At 49.9% G+C, this 16,197-nt stretch overlaps 1 protein-coding gene across 3 annotated transcripts in view; it reads right to left on the bottom strand.

Annotated features, from left to right (window-relative positions):
• Window positions 1–16,197, bottom strand: part of PIP4K2A (phosphatidylinositol-5-phosphate 4-kinase type 2 alpha) — a 157,120-nt gene that overhangs the window by 19,854 nt on the left and 121,069 nt on the right. For all 3 annotated transcript variants that reach the window (XM_075315567.1, XM_075315568.1, XM_075315569.1), the window contains one exon: window positions 5,632–5,784. In XM_075315567.1, coding sequence (XP_075171682.1) covers window positions 5,632–5,784 — 153 coding nt within the window. The remainder of the gene's footprint in view (window positions 1–5,631; window positions 5,785–16,197) is intronic.

Below are 16,197 nucleotides of genomic sequence, written 5' to 3'. Positions count from 1 at the left end.
ACACATCGGGTTAATTAACCTGATGTGTGCTGTAACTAGGAGACTGGGGGCTGGTCACTGGTTGCTGGTGAGCTCACCAGCAACTCGTGTAGCCACGCTCCAGCGATCCCTGCCAGGTCAGGTTGCTGGTGGGATCGCTGGAGCGTCGCAGTGTGACAGCTCACCAGCAACCTCCTAGCAACTTACCAGCGATCCCTATCGTTGTTGGGATCGCTGGTAAGTTGCTTAGTGTGACTGGACCTTAAGCTGCAGAAAGCAAAGCTACTAAAGGGAACCAACCAGCAGGATTTTCATATATAAAGTAAATCCAGTGCTATACTGGCTCTGGGATGCTGAATGTAAGCATACATTTTGTTCTGAGATTGGATGTTTTATTTGAGAGATATGTGCAAGTAAAGTTCCAGCAATGCACTGCTATTTGACAGGTGCAACAGGAAGGGAATATGTGGGTTGGGTCTAGCTATCGATTCCCTCCCCTGCCTGCATTGGAATTAACATCTAAGACGGCGTCAGGAGGAGGAAGGCCAGGCAGACAGGGGCGAAAATAGATAAGACCTGACCCACATATTCCCTTCCTGTTGCACCTGTCAATCAAATAGGTCATTGCTGGAACTTTACTTGCACATATTTCTGAAATAAAACATCCAATCTCAGAGCAGGTAAAATATGCAATCTCAGAGCAAACATTATGCTTACATTCAGCATTCAAGCGCCAGTACAGGACTGGCTTTACACTATATATGAAAAGCCTGATGGTTAAGCCTCCTTTACAAGTTACGAATCTGCATACGATATCGTATGCGATCGTAACCGCCCCCATCGTATGTGTGGCACATTCAATTTGTTGAACGTGTCGCACAAACGAATAACCCCCCGTCACACGTACTTACCCGTCCATACGACCTCAATGTGGGCGCCGAACATCCACTTCCTGGAGTGGGAGGGACGTTCAGCGTCACATCGACGTCACGCGGCAGCCGGCCAATAGAAGCGGAGGGGCGGAGATGAGCGGGATGTAAACATCCCGCCCACCTTCTTCCTTCCGCATTGCCGGCTGAGCCGCAGGACGTAGGTAAGCGATGTTCATCGTTCCCGGGGTGTCACACACTGCGATGTATGCTACCCCGGGTACGATGAGCAACCTGACGTTCAATTTTCAGGAATTGAACGACGTGCATGCGATTAACGTTTTACCGTTCAATTGCAATCACACGTAGCTGTTACATGCTACAATGTAACTTACGATGCCGGATGTGCGTCACTTACGACGTGACCTCGCCGACACATCGTAAGACATATTGTAGCATGTAAAGCGCTCTTTAGTTCCCTTTAAAGCTACTAATGAAAAGGAGCGAGCCGCGCTAGAAGATCATGCAACACTCGGCAGATATTTAAAGAAACCCATATTTAAGCACGCACACACACACACACACGTATACATATATACACACCCATTTTTTTTTTTGGTAAACATGTGCATATGCATTCATGAGCCAGTATTGTTCTTCTCCGCTTCTCAGTGACGTCACCGCAATTGCAATTATCCAACTCCCTCTATGTGCGAGTTGGAAGTCTCTTTAACAAGCCTATTGAGCCTTGTTGTGAGGCTCCATAGACATAATTGTAAAAGTGACTTCCGGATCACGCGGAGTGCAGTGTGACCAGGAGAGTCTGCAGAGCGCTGATGTCACTGAGAAGTGGCGCTGAACACGGGTAGGTGAGTATATTAATACACGCACACAACACTACATGCACATACATACACGTTTAATAAAAGTAATCTAGATGGCAGGGCTTCTTTAATGTTGGGGATATTATGCGTCATCAGTAGTCTAGTCTTGGAAGATAGAAGTCTAGCTCTCTGCAGCCACCTCTAGGGGGAGCTCATGAGTATGACGCTTCATGGGAGCTGTACACCTCTGTACGCAGTGAGATCCCCCTATAAAATTGATAGATAATAATGGTCTTAATAATGTTACATTTCAGTTAAATACTTGAAACTAACTAAAAAAAAATAAAATATTTAAATATGTTAATCTTACTGATGGCTACATATCCTGAGAATTCGCTCTGAATATATAGATTCCTTCTACATAATTTATGACTTAAGAGAACATTATCCCAGTCCTTGAAACAAACGACTACATCTGAATAGGCGTAATGTTTTCTAAATATCCGGGTAAAGGATTCACATCTATTTGGACACAAATTCTTCAAATTCTTTGGGATACGTGCTGGGAAGAAGCAGAGGATTTCGGGATTAGACGACACAGGGATTGTTTGTGGTCTGTTGCCATGGAGATGCATTGTTGTGCATTAGAGCATCATATCCGATAATGCGCAGAAATCTAGTCCTGACAGCTCAATGTGTCAGCACTGTAAACACATACATGCATTGTGTAAGCGGAGCGTCCCTTTACACTACATATAATACATCAAGCAATTAAGCCCCAGTAAAACACGCTTTGTTAAAATGTTACCATGATGAACGACCTCTGGACTGCTCCTGCCTGTATCCGTCATATCAGATCAGGCAGCAGATGATGAACTCAGCACATTTTCTATGGTAAATGCGCCCAGCGGGGGCTCGGAGAGCTTATTAAGAAGGGACGACGTTCCGCTGCACAGACCTGCACACAATAAGCCGCACCGCTCTGAATATATAGATTCCTTCTACATACATTATTTATGTCTCAAGAGGACATTGTCCAAGTCCGTGAAACAAATGACTACTCCTGAACCGGCAGAATTACATTGTTCTCTAAAAGTCCAAAAAAAGGATTCACAGCGATCTGGACACATGTTTCCAGGCATAAAAGAATGCAACTCTGTGGGCCGAAAAAAAAAAAATGAATAATTCACCTATATTTTATGAATCTCAAAGTTTAATTCCAGATTCATAAATCCCCAAATATTTTATTTCTATACCTTCAAATGAAAAAATGTAGCCTTCTGTTTAAAATTAACGTTTTGAGTGAACAGCTCTTATGTAAACCTATGGGTCTCCATGGCAACAGACTACACACAAATCCTGTGTAGTCTGCTCTTGTTGTTTGAAGTCAAATTTTTACATTTTCCTACAAATTAATAATTTTAACCACAGGGCAATTTTTTTTTCATTTGGAAGAAAATGGAAATATGACTGCAAACAAGAGCAGACTACACAGGATTTGTTTGTAGTCTGTTGCCATGGAGACCCATAGGTTTACATAAGAGCTGTTCATTCAAAACGTTAATTTTAAACAAAGGGCAATTTTTTTTTTCATTTGGAGGAAAATGGAAATATGATGTTAAAACAACAAGAGCAGACTACACAGCATTTGTTTGCAGTTTGTTGCCATGGAGACCCATAAGATTACATAAGACCTGTTCACACAAAACGTTAAAAAAAAAATTGCAGTGTTTAAAATTACCGTTTTCTATGAACAGCTCTTCTATAAACCCATGAGTCTCCATGGCAACAGACTACAAACAAATTCTGTGTAGTCTGCTCTTGTCGTTTACCATCATATTTCCATTTTCCTCCAAATGGAAAAAAAATTGCCCTGTGTTAAAAATTAACATTTTGTATGAACAGCTCTTATGTAAACCTAAGGGTCTCCATGGCAACAGACTACAAACAAATCCTGTGTAGTCTGCTCTTGTTGCTTGCAGTCATATTTCCATTTCCCTTAAATTCTTTGTAAAACTATAGCATAGCCATTGACAAAAAGCAAAGGAACAGCGAGATCTGGGGAATAGACTGCTCTGAGTTTGTCGGTGGTCTGTTACCATGGGGATGCATTATTCTGCACAAAGGCTGCACACGCAAATTGATACCAGATTTATTAATCAAGACTTTTGGCAAAGTTGGATCATTTTCTCAGATGTATTGTGATAGAAAATGGTTATTGGTGGTAAAAATTAAGACAGAAAAGAGGGGGGGGGGGGGTGTCGACACGTAGGATGCGAATCATAGGGATTCCACCCAGCGGTCACAGAATAATGACTTGTACACATGAGTGGATTCGTACAGTAAAAATAACAGTAACCCGAAGTTAACAAAAAATTGGAGCTCGAATTCGGATGCTTTACATATGCTGACCACTCGATCAGGCATTGCTGTTCTCAGGTATGCTCGGTGCTTGGCCCAAAAAAATAAAGAACCCTGTCCTCCCTCCCCCGGAAGTGATCTCTTTATGGCTGACTGTATGTGGGCGGAGGAAAAAAAAAAGTGTCCAATTCGTGACTTCCAATGTGGTTCGGGTCCTGTCCAGGTCCAAACTGAGCGTTATCTAAACTCCGACTGCACTGGCCAGACTCCAACTTCAACGGATCCGCTTTTCTCTGTTGATGTGGCCGATGGGCCGGGTCCCGTGAATCCATTAGCTGACCTGAGCAGATGTGAACACAGTCTTACGAATACAAGGCAAAAAAAAGTAACATCACATATCATCCTAACTCAGATCATTAGAAGGAACCTGACCGCAGATACCAGTCCGGTGCTGTCCCTGTCTTCACTTTGGGCCAGAAACTCTCCAGCTGATTGCCTGGTCTTTTCCAATGTACATATGATTTCAAACAGATGTTTTACTTAAACGTTTTAGAGAAAAACATTCTTAAAAGCCGCCAAAGATGCAGCGGCTCGGGTGACTAGTCCAAGAGGTACAGGTCCTTACAGGTCCTTTACGGTGAACAGGGTGGGAACGAGCCGCCGAGAACCAGCATTTCATAGCAAAACATGATGGCTAAAATGACGCACCCTGTATCTGAGTCATGCTCCCCGTGGTTTTCATCCATCTGCTGTCAGGTTCCCTTTCATAAATCACATGGAAATTAAAAATTTTGCAATATATCTGAAAGAAATCTGCTTCGGTCTCCTCCTGATCTGACCTTTCATTTTCAAAATTCTCAATTCACGGGGAAATTGTGCCTTCAGTGAATCCAGATTTTCCCATTACTGAGACAGGAGATGACAGTTGGTGTCTATGAAGTTCTATGGAGAGCTGTAACTTGTTGCAGGAGAACTTGCAGCAGAATGTTGGTGTTGGCCTCTGGCTCCTCCCTCCATAGAATTTTAAAGGCACCAACTGTCATCTCCTATCTCTGTAATGGAGAAACCTGTCTTCATTAAATAGGTTATCATATAAATCAAATAGAAAACCGAGAAAACCGGTTTTAAATGCCGCGCTAAAAACCACAGATGCTGTAGATAAAGAGATTTCCTTTATTTCACAGTTCTATGCGTCTCAGAGACATCTCCGTCTCCTTCCTCAGGAAAAGAAATCATATCTCTTTCCGTTCTGTCTCTCTACCCTCATACCGGGTAAGACCCTATTGCGCTTTTTTCCCCCCCTACAGCTTCATTAAATAGGATGATTCGTCATTGGATAGAGCGGAAAGTGCACAGTCAGGGGGATTGGAAGAGGCATGGAGAGGGTGTGCTCCAAAAAGAGGGGCAAAAAATAAAAGGCCCCATTCACTGTCCTCCTGGAAGGAAACCTAGACAAGCATTGCAGCGAAAAATGGGAGGTTGAGTACAAAGACCTAGTTATTTGCAGACAAGTTCTGATATACATTTCCCATTAGATCCAGCAGATCCTACAGGTTCCACACACTAGATCTATGTTTCTAGATAAATCCTGGACTCACCTGGTGGTATTTCTTTAGAATATTGTGCATCTCCGCCACATCTTCACTTGTGATCGTTTTTATAATATACCTCTTATCACAAGACGTGTGAAACCTAGCTCCACTGCGAGCCTGAGAGTCATTAGCCAAAGGGGCGTATCTGGTCAGGGAATTCTGCAAATGAGAAAAATACTAGGTAAACTTGGAAAGCACAAACACAACGTCCGCCATTCATTGTGACAAACAGATAAGAAAAAGGAATATGTATTTACGATTTAAAAAAAAATAAAAAAAAAAAAACTTATTATTTTTGGCATTTTAATATTAAATGTGGCCATCAAGACAACTGCTGTAACAGCATTTAGACATATGCTCTTCAGCTCCATGGAGCATAGGAGCCTGGTATCTGAAGATATTCATTGACTTCTATGCTGGGGAGTTCTGGGCATGCTCTGTGACCTGTGCAGAGGTCATTGTGCAGGGAGGAATAAGACCGGAGATGACATCACCTGTCGTGAATGGTGGATCCTTTATTATTTACATACTCGCTGTACTACCCGGCTTCGCCCAGGTTAATAACTGCTTGTCACGAACCACCAGGGAGGGTCACTCAGAAATCCCCCGTGCTGGCCACCAATGTCACGATCGGGGGGTAGCAAGTGGGGGTCACCCCTCCTTTATACCTCCCGACCGACAGAAAGAGCACGTGACGCGCTCTCTAGCGCCCCTCTTATAGTCAGGCCAATTATGGAATTGCCTGACAATAAGCAAGGAGGCCGCTATACTACTTATGCCGATTATTGAAGGGTCCCCGGTGAGAGTAGGGTATATATTCCCCCGACCTCTGCGGGCGGAATATATAAAATCTTCCCGAATCTCACTGGCCTCCCCACAATAATCCTTGGCACAACTCGCTGCCACCAACCGATTTACGGTAACTATTAGCCGAACACACAGACGTGGGATTCAAGATCGAGATAACAGAACAGCCCAAGATTAATTATATAATTTAATCGGCCGAAGCCACACTAGAAACTACAATATATACAATAGGGAATCTACAGAATATACAGTTATGTCAGAGTACAGTTACAGATAAAGCATGGTTTACAAACAGGCATACACAGTTCCAGCAGTTACCTTGTGCGTCTGGCCACAGGGGGGCGCCGTGGACCAGGTTTCCAGGATCTCCCTCACAGGTCTTTCCCAACCAGGCCCCCGAGCAAAAGAACACTGGAAAATGGCCGAAGTAGGGTTATCAACCTGGGCAAATCCAGGTCCCCTCCTACCTTAGTGACCTCACAGGGAAGCACTGCCACTCCCCCTGCATGGAGTCAGAGTAATATCCCAGAAGGGGCTATTACCTGCAACTCCGGACTGGGAGGTCCGATCGGGACGGTTCTGGTGCCATCAGATCCGCCCGGGTCCCCTCTGCATTTTGAGTCCAAGCACGACTCATTTACCGGACTCCTACTAGCAGTTCTCTATATCTCGCCGCCCAAGGGTGCCATATACACTCCGAGGATATGCACAGATTCGGCTCGAAGTCCCGATTCTAACGATGTAGGGGGTGTATGGCTGAGACGCACGGTAATATCATAACTGGGTATGATATTACGGAGCCAGCAGTATGCTCTCCTGTGGTGACTAGCTCCCTTTTGGTTTTGCCAGGTCACTGTCCACTTTCTTTGATGAGCGGACACAGCTCCCAGGGGCTCTTCCTCTCTCTCTTTGTTTTAGAGGCCTGAGAGAACACTAATCTCCATATCAGAGGAGATGGCTGTTGGAGGTGTAAGTGGAACACAGACCAGTTCCTTTGACACCTATCTGCTAAACAAACCGTTTATCCCTGTGGTAAATTTTCTGATTGAAGGAGTTGTGTGAAGGAAAGGGGGGGTGACACCAGGAGAGGGCTTCCTGACATAACTTGAATATCATGATTTATCGTCATATCTCCGGATTTACCTCACACCTCCCCCCTTTTGAGGGCGCTAGGGGGCAGCACACTCCGGTGTTCCCCCGTGCGCCCGTCCGCGACCTCTCCTTGTCGGGACAGCCCGTCTGCGTTACCGTGGTCACGGCCCCTTTTGTGTCGAATGGTGAAGTTGTATTGCTGGAGCGCCAGGCTCCATCGCAACAACCTGCCATTCGTCCCGGAGACAGTGTGTAACCAGCTGAGGGGATTGTGGTCCGTCTCCACGATGAAGTGGCGCCCGTATAGATAGGGTTGCAGACGCTGCAGAGCCCACACTATGGCTAGGCATTCCTTCTCCATTGTGGAGTAGGCCACTTCCCTTGGTAACAGCTTCCTGCTCAGGTACAAGACTGGGTGCTCTTGGCTCGCAGAGTCCACCTGGCTGAGCACCGCACCGAGGCCGAAGTCACTGGCGTCGGTCTGTACTACAAACGGCCGCGTGAAGTCGGCTGCCTGTAGCACGGGCGGGCTGGACAGGGCGTCCTTTAGGGCCCGGAAGGCTGTCTCGCAGTCCATTGTCCAATCGACTGCAGAGGGCAGCTTCTTCTTGGTGAGGTCCGTAAAGGGCTTTGCCAGGCTACTATAGCATGGAACAAACCTCCTATAGTACCCAGCGGTCCCCAAGAAGGACATCACCTGCTTCTTGGTCCTGGGGGTGGGCCAGGATGCGATGGCCTCCACTTTCTCAGGCTCGGGCTTCAGTGTTCTCCCGCCTACCCGGTGACCGAGGTACTGGACCTCGCTCATGGCCAGCTGACACTTTCCCGGTTTGATGGTCAAACCTGCCTGGTGGATCCGCATGAGCACCTGTGCTAGATGCTCTAGGTGATCTTCCCAGGTGGGACTGAAGACGGCAATGTCATCCAGGTACGCGGCCGCGTACCCTTCAAGTCCCTTGAGCAGGGTGTTGACCATCCGCTGGAAAGTGGCAGGGGCATTCCTCATCCCGAATGGCATCACCGTGGACTCGTACAGTCCAAATGGGGTAATAAAGGCAGAGCGTTCCCTGGCCTTGCGAGTCAGGGGGATCTGCCAATATCCCCGGCTCAGATCCATGATGGTCAGGTACTGAGCCCCGGCCAACTGATCGAGCAGGTCATCGATGCGTGGCATTGGGTACGCATCGGCGACCGTGACAGCATTGAGCCCGAGGCGAGGCCCAAGCGCTGTTGGATGCCTGGATCACCCCCAGCTTCAGCATCTCGTCAATCTCCTGGCGCATGTGTTGCTGCACCTCCAGGGAGACCCGATATGCTGAACGCCGGATCGGGGGATGATCCCCAGTGTCCACGTGATGGACAGCTAAGTCAGTCCTTCCGGGCTGGTTGGTAAACAACCCCCGGAAGGGGTGTAGGGTGGCCCACAGCTGGGACCGTTGGTCCTCCAAAAGCTGGTGGCCAACCTCCACATCCTCAACGGATCCGCCTGCCCTAACCTGGGCTAGCATATCCAAGAGGGTTTCCGCCTCTCCCTCCTCGGGCAGGTTGCACACGGGGAGCGCACACGCCTCCCGCTCATGATGTGCCTTCATCATGTTCACATGGAAGGGCTTCCGCCTTCCACGGGCAGGGTCCAGGGTGACCAGGTACGTTACAGGGTTGAGCTGCTGGTACACGAGGTATGGGCCTTCCCAGGCTGCCTGAAGCTTGTCCTGTGGTACGGGGACCAGTACCCACACCTTTTGACTCACTTGGTAGGTCCTCTCACAAGCATTCTGGTCGTACCAACGCTTCTGATCGGCCTGGGCTTGAACCATATTGTCGTGTACCAGTTGCGTCAAGGCCTGCATTTTGTCCCGGAAGCGCATGACATACTCGATAACCGACACTCCAGGGGTGGCCAAATCCCCTTCCCAAGCCTCTTTCACCAGAGCCAGGGGGCCCCGCACACGTCGCCCGTACAGGAGCTCAAACGGTGAGAATCCCGTTGAGGCCTGTGGAACCTCCCGGTAAGCAAATAACAGGTGTGGGAGATACCGCTCCCAGTCACGCCCGTGGGAGTCGACCAACATCTTAAGCATCTGCTTTAAGGTGCCATTGAACCGCTCGCACAGGCCATTAGTCTGTGGATGGTACGGGCTGGCCACCAGATGTCGCACCTGGACTTGCTTACAGAGGGCCTCCATCAGCTGGGACATGAATTGGGTCCCCCGGTCAGTGAGCATTTCCTGGGGGAAACCCACTCGGGAGAAAATCTCCAGCAATGCGGTGGCCACCTTGTCAGCCCGAATGGACGACAAGGCCACTGCTTCTGGGTACCGGGTGGCATAGTCCACTACCGTCAGTATGAAGCGTTTCCCGGAGCTACTGGGGATGGCCAGCGGGCCGACCAGATCCACAGCCACCCTCCTGAAAGGCTCATCGATGATGGGCAGAGATACCAGTGGGGCTTTGGGGTGTGGCCCCGCCTTCCCCACTCTCTGACAGGTTTCACACGAACGGCAGTAGGCAGCCACATCGGCCCCCATTTTTGGCCAGTAGAAATGCTGGTTTAACCTGGCCTTGGTCTTAGCGATCCCTAGGTGTCCGGCCATCGGAATCTCATGTGCGATCCGCAACAACTCCGTCCGGAACGGATAGGGTACCACCAACTGTCGGTCCCTGGGCCACGCCTCCGGTGAACCCTGCTGGACCGTGACCCGGTACAGCCGTCCTTGGTCCCAGACCACTCGCTCCGGGTCCGAGTCCGAGGGAGGCTGTGCCGCCTGCTCCTTAAGAGCTTTCAGGCTGTCGTCAGCTTGTAACGCTGCCTGAAACCCCTGACTAGATGTGGCCAGAATCGACGAGACTGTCACATCTTCGGTCAGTACCCCGGGACCTGTGTCCTGGCCTCCACCTGACTCGGCTGCCACTTGGTCAGGAGGGGAAGAGCTATCGGACCTCCGGGAGGCCCCTTGGCTTCCAGCACTCCCACTGCGGGTGACAGCGGCCACAGCCGCTGCGACCGTGGGTCGTGCCTGCTCCTCCTCCGTTCCTGACCAAGTCGCCGGTTCAGGCAGACCTACCTGGCTTCCTGACACCCCGGTTGTGGGGGAACCCTGCACCGAGATCTTACCTGGGAGCACTTCCGCTCCGGGACCGGCCCCAATCTCACCTGCCTGTTCCCCCCCTGCAGCAACAGAACCACGCTGTGAAATCTCTGGGGTCCCCACATTTGCTGTGGTAGCACCCACCCCACACACTGGTTCTCCCCCTGCAGCACCCTGCTCTCTGCTTATCCCTGCAGAGGGCAACAGATCCCAGCTCACTGGCTGATCACTTGCAGAGGCATGGTCACACCTTTCTCTGACCCCCCTCCCCTGTCACAGCTGCCGCTGTGTGTGTGTCTATGGTGTCTGTGCAAGCAGAAAAATCAGAGTTCACTCCCCCCTCCCTTACATCATTCATAGAGAACACATTAACACTGTCCGGAGGCATGTCAGTACTGGCTGAAGGTTCAGCCCTTGGGGGGGCCCAAACTGGGAGGTTATCTGCCCCAAATCTGTCCCAAGTAGCACGTTTGCAGGGATCCGATCAGTTACCCCCACCTCTCTCACCCCTCGCCCTGCGCCCCAGTCCACATAAATGCCAGCAACAGGCAGCGCCGGGTCAATGCCTCCAATCCCGGAGACAGTGAGGGTTTTTCCAGGTACCAAGTCTTGGGGGGACACCATCTCAGGCCGCACCAGAGTCACCTCCGAGGCGCTGTCTCGCAGTCCTATGGTCACAGACCGGCCGACGGTGACAGGTTGGAAGCTGTCCAGGGACCTACCACCACCCCCACCCACACAATACACCTTGGGAAGCCCTTGGGACGGGGACGGGGACGGAGCCGGGGCCTTGGGACGCTGAGGGCACATGGCCTTGAAGTGTCCAGGTAGGTTGCACTGGTGGCACCGTCTTGGTTCTGCCACGGGCCTGGAGAGGGGAGTTGAGGGGGACACCCCCTCCAGTCTCTTCGGAGGCGTGGGTTCGAATCCCACCGCTGCCACCAATATGTCACGAACCACCAGGGAGGGTCACTCAGAAATCCTCCGTGCTGGCCACCAATGTCACGATCGGGGGGTAACAAGTGGGGGTCACCCCTCCTTTATACCTCCCGACCGACAGAAAGAGCACGTGACGCGCTCTCTAGCGCCCCTCTTATAGTCAGGCCAATTATGGAATTGCCTGACAATAAGCAAGGAGGCCGCTATACTACTTATGCCGATTATTGAAGGGTCCCCGGTGAGAGTAGGGTATATATTCCCCCGACCTCCGCGGGCGGAATATATAAAATCTTCCCGAATCTCACTGGCCTCCCCACAATAATCCTTGGCACAACTCGCTGCCACCAACCAATTTACGGTAACTATTAGCCGAACACACAGACGTGGGATTCAAGATCGAGATAACAGAACAGCCCAAGATTAATTATATAATTTAATCGGCCGAAGCCACACTAGAAACTACAATATATACAATAGGGAATCTACAGAATATACAGTTATGTCAGAGTACAGTTACAGATAAAGCATGGTTTACAAACAGGCATACACAGTTCCAGCAGTTACCTTGTGCGTCTGGCCACAGGGGGGCGCCGTGGACCAGGTTTCCAGGATCTCCCTCACAGGTCTTTCCCAACCAGGCCCCCGAGCAAAAGAACACTGGAAAATGGCCGAAGTAGGGTTATCAACCTGGGCAAATCCAGGTCCCCTCCTACCTTAGTGACCTCACAGGGAAGCACTGCCACTCCCCCTGCATGGAGTCAGAGTAATATCCCAGAAGGGGCTATTACCTGCAACTCCGGACTGGGAGGTCCGATCGGGACGGTTCTGGTGCCATCAGATCCGCCCGGGTCCCCTCTGCATTTTGAGTCCAAGCACGACTCATTTACCGGACTCCTACTAGCAGTTCTCTATATCTCGCCGCCCAAGGGTGCCATATACACTCCGAGGATATGCACAGATTCGGCTCGAAGTCCCGATTCTAACGATGTAGGGGGTGTATGGCTGAGACGCACGGTAATATCATAACTGGGTATGATATTACGGAGCCAGCAGTATGCTCTCCTGTGGTGACTAGCTCCCTTTTGGTTTTGCCAGGTCACTGTCCACTTTCTTTGATGAGCGGACACAGCTCCCAGGGGCTCTTCCTCTCTCTCTTTGTTTTAGAGGCCTGAGAGAACACTAATCTCCATATCAGAGGAGATGGCTGTTGGAGGTGTAAGTGGAACACAGACCAGTTCCTTTGACACCTATCTGCTAAACAAACCGTTTATCCCTGTGGTAAATTTTCTGATTGAAGGAGTTGTGTGAAGGAAAGGGGGGGGTGACACCAGGAGAGGGCTTCCTGACATAACTTGAATATCATGATTTATCGTCATATCTCCGGATTTACCTCACACTGCTGTTAACAAAATAGAATGTATTAACATTCCCGGGATAGAATGTATAAATAGAATGTATTAACGCCCGGGATAGTAACTGTCTCTCTGTTTCTCTCCCATTCTCTGTCTGTCTCCCCCTCTGTATATAGCTCTGTCTCTCTCTCTCTTTGTCTCTTTCCCTGTCTGTCTCTGACTGTTTCTGTCTCTTTCTCCGTCTGTCTCTTTCCCTGCCTCTTTCCCTTTGTCGCTTTCCCTGTGTCTGTCTCTTTCCCTGTCAGTCTCTCTCTTTGTCTGTGTCTGTCTCTTTGTGTCTGTCTCTTACCCTGTCTATGTCTGTTTCTTACCCTGTCTGTGTCTTTCCCTGGCTGCATTGTGACACGTCAACATTCCATATAAGGGCGTGGCTGCGCATTCTTCTGAAGTTCTGGCTGCACTGTGGCTCCCAGCTCCATTCACTTTAATGGAGGCAGGTTTTTTGGTGAATAACTGTAAAGCGCGGGGTTAAAATTTCCCCTCAAAACATAGCCTATGACGCTCTCGGGGTCCAGAAGTGTGAGTGTGCAAAATTTTGTGGCTGTAGCTGCGATGGTGCGGATGCCAATCCCGGACATACACACACATACATACACACATTCAGCTTTATATATTAGATAGGCCATACCGGTCATTGTAATGATGATTCTGCTAATGAGATAACTGCTGAAGTTATTTCTATTAGAAAGTATTGTGGGCACACTCTGTAACCTGTGCAAAGGTAACTGTGCAAGGAGAAGGAGGAGGTGAGCATTGACTACCATCTGTTGCAAATAATAGATTGTAGAGATCACTGATTTAAAGTGATCGCCACTGGTGTGATCTTAGCTGAAGAGAACTCTGCTGGAGCATATTGCGGGCATACGTTATAGCCTAGGCAGAAATCATAGTAACAGCTTAGCTCCTCCCCCTCACTGCACAGATATTGTGAATTGTGGATCCTGTGTTTTGAATATACATAGAGGATATCAGTCACTTTAATTCTGTCTGTGAAGAGAAGACTCCTGAGAAGTGATCTCTATTGGTGCATGTTGTGGGCATGCTCTGTGAGCTGTGCAAATGTCATTGTGCAGGGAGGAGGAGGAGGTGAGCTGTCAAATCACCTAATGTGACTGGTGGATCCTGTGTTAATTCTGTACAGGCGATACCGGTCATTCTAATCCCAACTGTGATAATGGTACAACTACTGAAAAGCGTTCTCTATTGGAGCGTGTTGTGGGCATGCTCTGTGACCTATACAGAGGTCATTGTGCAGGGAGAAGGACGAGGTAAGCTGTGGCCATCACCTATTGTGAATAGTGTATATATTATACTATATTTAAATTTATTTAATTAATTATATATATATATATATACATACACACACACACAGAATCCAAGCTTTCAGCATTTTTTTTACTAATTGTTATATGTGAAATAAAAACATCAAAGCACTAAAAATTCTTTGCAATATATTGAACATAAAACCTGCTGTAAATCTTTCCCGTCCTGGCCAGTTTTCACTTTTTTTTTTGGCGTTTATTCACAAATCTTATATTTTTGCACCCTGGGTCTGTTGGCTCAGCACAGTGGGGACATTTGGTTCAGTATTTCTGTATTATCATGTGTACAGCTCCAACAGTATTGTAGGAATTAATGTCTGTAGAGCCGGTACATGACTCCCGCTTGGTATATATACCCGGCACTGGCCGGAGTTTATACGCCTGGTACTTACACAGCTGTATTAGCCGCCTCATACATATTCATAGACTGCTGCATTTCGTAGACCCTGCTGTGCTCTGTCAAGGGCTCGTGTGAGACTAAGCTCAGTGACCAGCGTGCACATGCCCCATAATGTCCACCAGGTGGCAGGAGAGTCCATAATCCTCAGGAGATGAAGGCAGCAGAGCAGCACCAGATGCTTGTAAATGTGCGGCTCACATTACACCTCAGTAAGATGAAAGCAAACAGATAGTTTGGAGGATTGTGGATGCTCCGGAGCGCAGCGGGCACCAGGAATCAGTCCGATGCCACAGGCTTCTTCAGTCTTGTAGGATCGCCACAATGAGTCAACTTCATTCTCATCTTCAAAGTCAAGGTCAGGAACCGACATCTGATCTCTCTAGACTCGGAGGTTACAGACCTGAGACATGAGGGTGATTTGGCCAAAAGAGCCGACAATCACAGGTCATTCAGGTGCAATTATCCGGTTAAGGTTTTTTTTTGTTTTTTTTTAACCATGCAAGATGATGACCACCCTGTGCGAGACCATCCCAAGGAGCCGAGGAACAATAGTGACCATAGAAGCAGATACCCCTGTACTCACATCTTCCCTGTCCCCTCATATGTTACTGTGTAGACAAGTACGAATGGGATGGAAACCAGCAGAGAGTAAGAAGCTGGAACAGGAAACATTGTGGCTGGCCATGTTATGGGGAAACTATGGAGCTGGTCACGTCATGGGGGGACGCTACGGCTGGCCATGTTATGGGAAAACTATGGAGCTGGCTATATTACGGGGGAACGCTGCGGCTGGCCATGTCATGGGGGAACGCTGCGGCTGGCCATGTCATGGGGGAACGCTGCGGCTGGCCATGTCATGGGGGAACGCTGCGGCTGGCCATGTCACGGGGGAACGCTGCGGCTGGCCATGTCACGGGGGAACGCTGCGGCTGGCCACGTCACGGGGGAACGCTGCGGCTGGCCACGTCACGGGGGAACGCTGCGGCTGGCCACGTCACGGGGGAACGCTGCGGCTGGCCACGTCACGGGGGAACGCTGCGGCTGGCCACGTCACGGGGGAACGCTGCGGGTGGCCACGTCACGGGGGGAACGCTGCGGGTGGCCACGTCACGGGGGAACGCTGCGGCTGGCCACGTCACGGGGGAACGCTGCGGCTGGCCACGTCACGGGGGAACGCTGCGGCTGGCCACGTCACGGGGGAACGCTGCGGCTGGCCACGTCACGGGGGAACGCTGCGGCTGGCCACGTCACGGGGGAACGCTGCGGCTGGCCACGTCACGGGGGAACGCTGCGGCTGGCCACGTCACGGGGGAACGCTGCGGCTGGCCACGTCACGGGGGAACGCTGCGGCTGGCCACGTCACGGGGGAACGCTGCGGCTGGCCACGTCACGGGGGAACGCTGCGGCTGGCCACGTCACGGGGGAACGCTGCGGCTGGCCACGTCACGGGGGAACGCTGCGGCTGGCCACGTCACGGGGGAACGCTGCGGCTGGCCACGTCACGGGGGAAC

Source organism: Anomaloglossus baeobatrachus, chromosome 6, assembly GCF_048569485.1.
Source record: "Anomaloglossus baeobatrachus isolate aAnoBae1 chromosome 6, aAnoBae1.hap1, whole genome shotgun sequence".
Classification (NCBI taxonomy): Eukaryota; Metazoa; Chordata; class Amphibia; order Anura; family Aromobatidae; genus Anomaloglossus; species Anomaloglossus baeobatrachus.
This window is presented reverse-complemented; position numbering and strand designations above follow the sequence as displayed.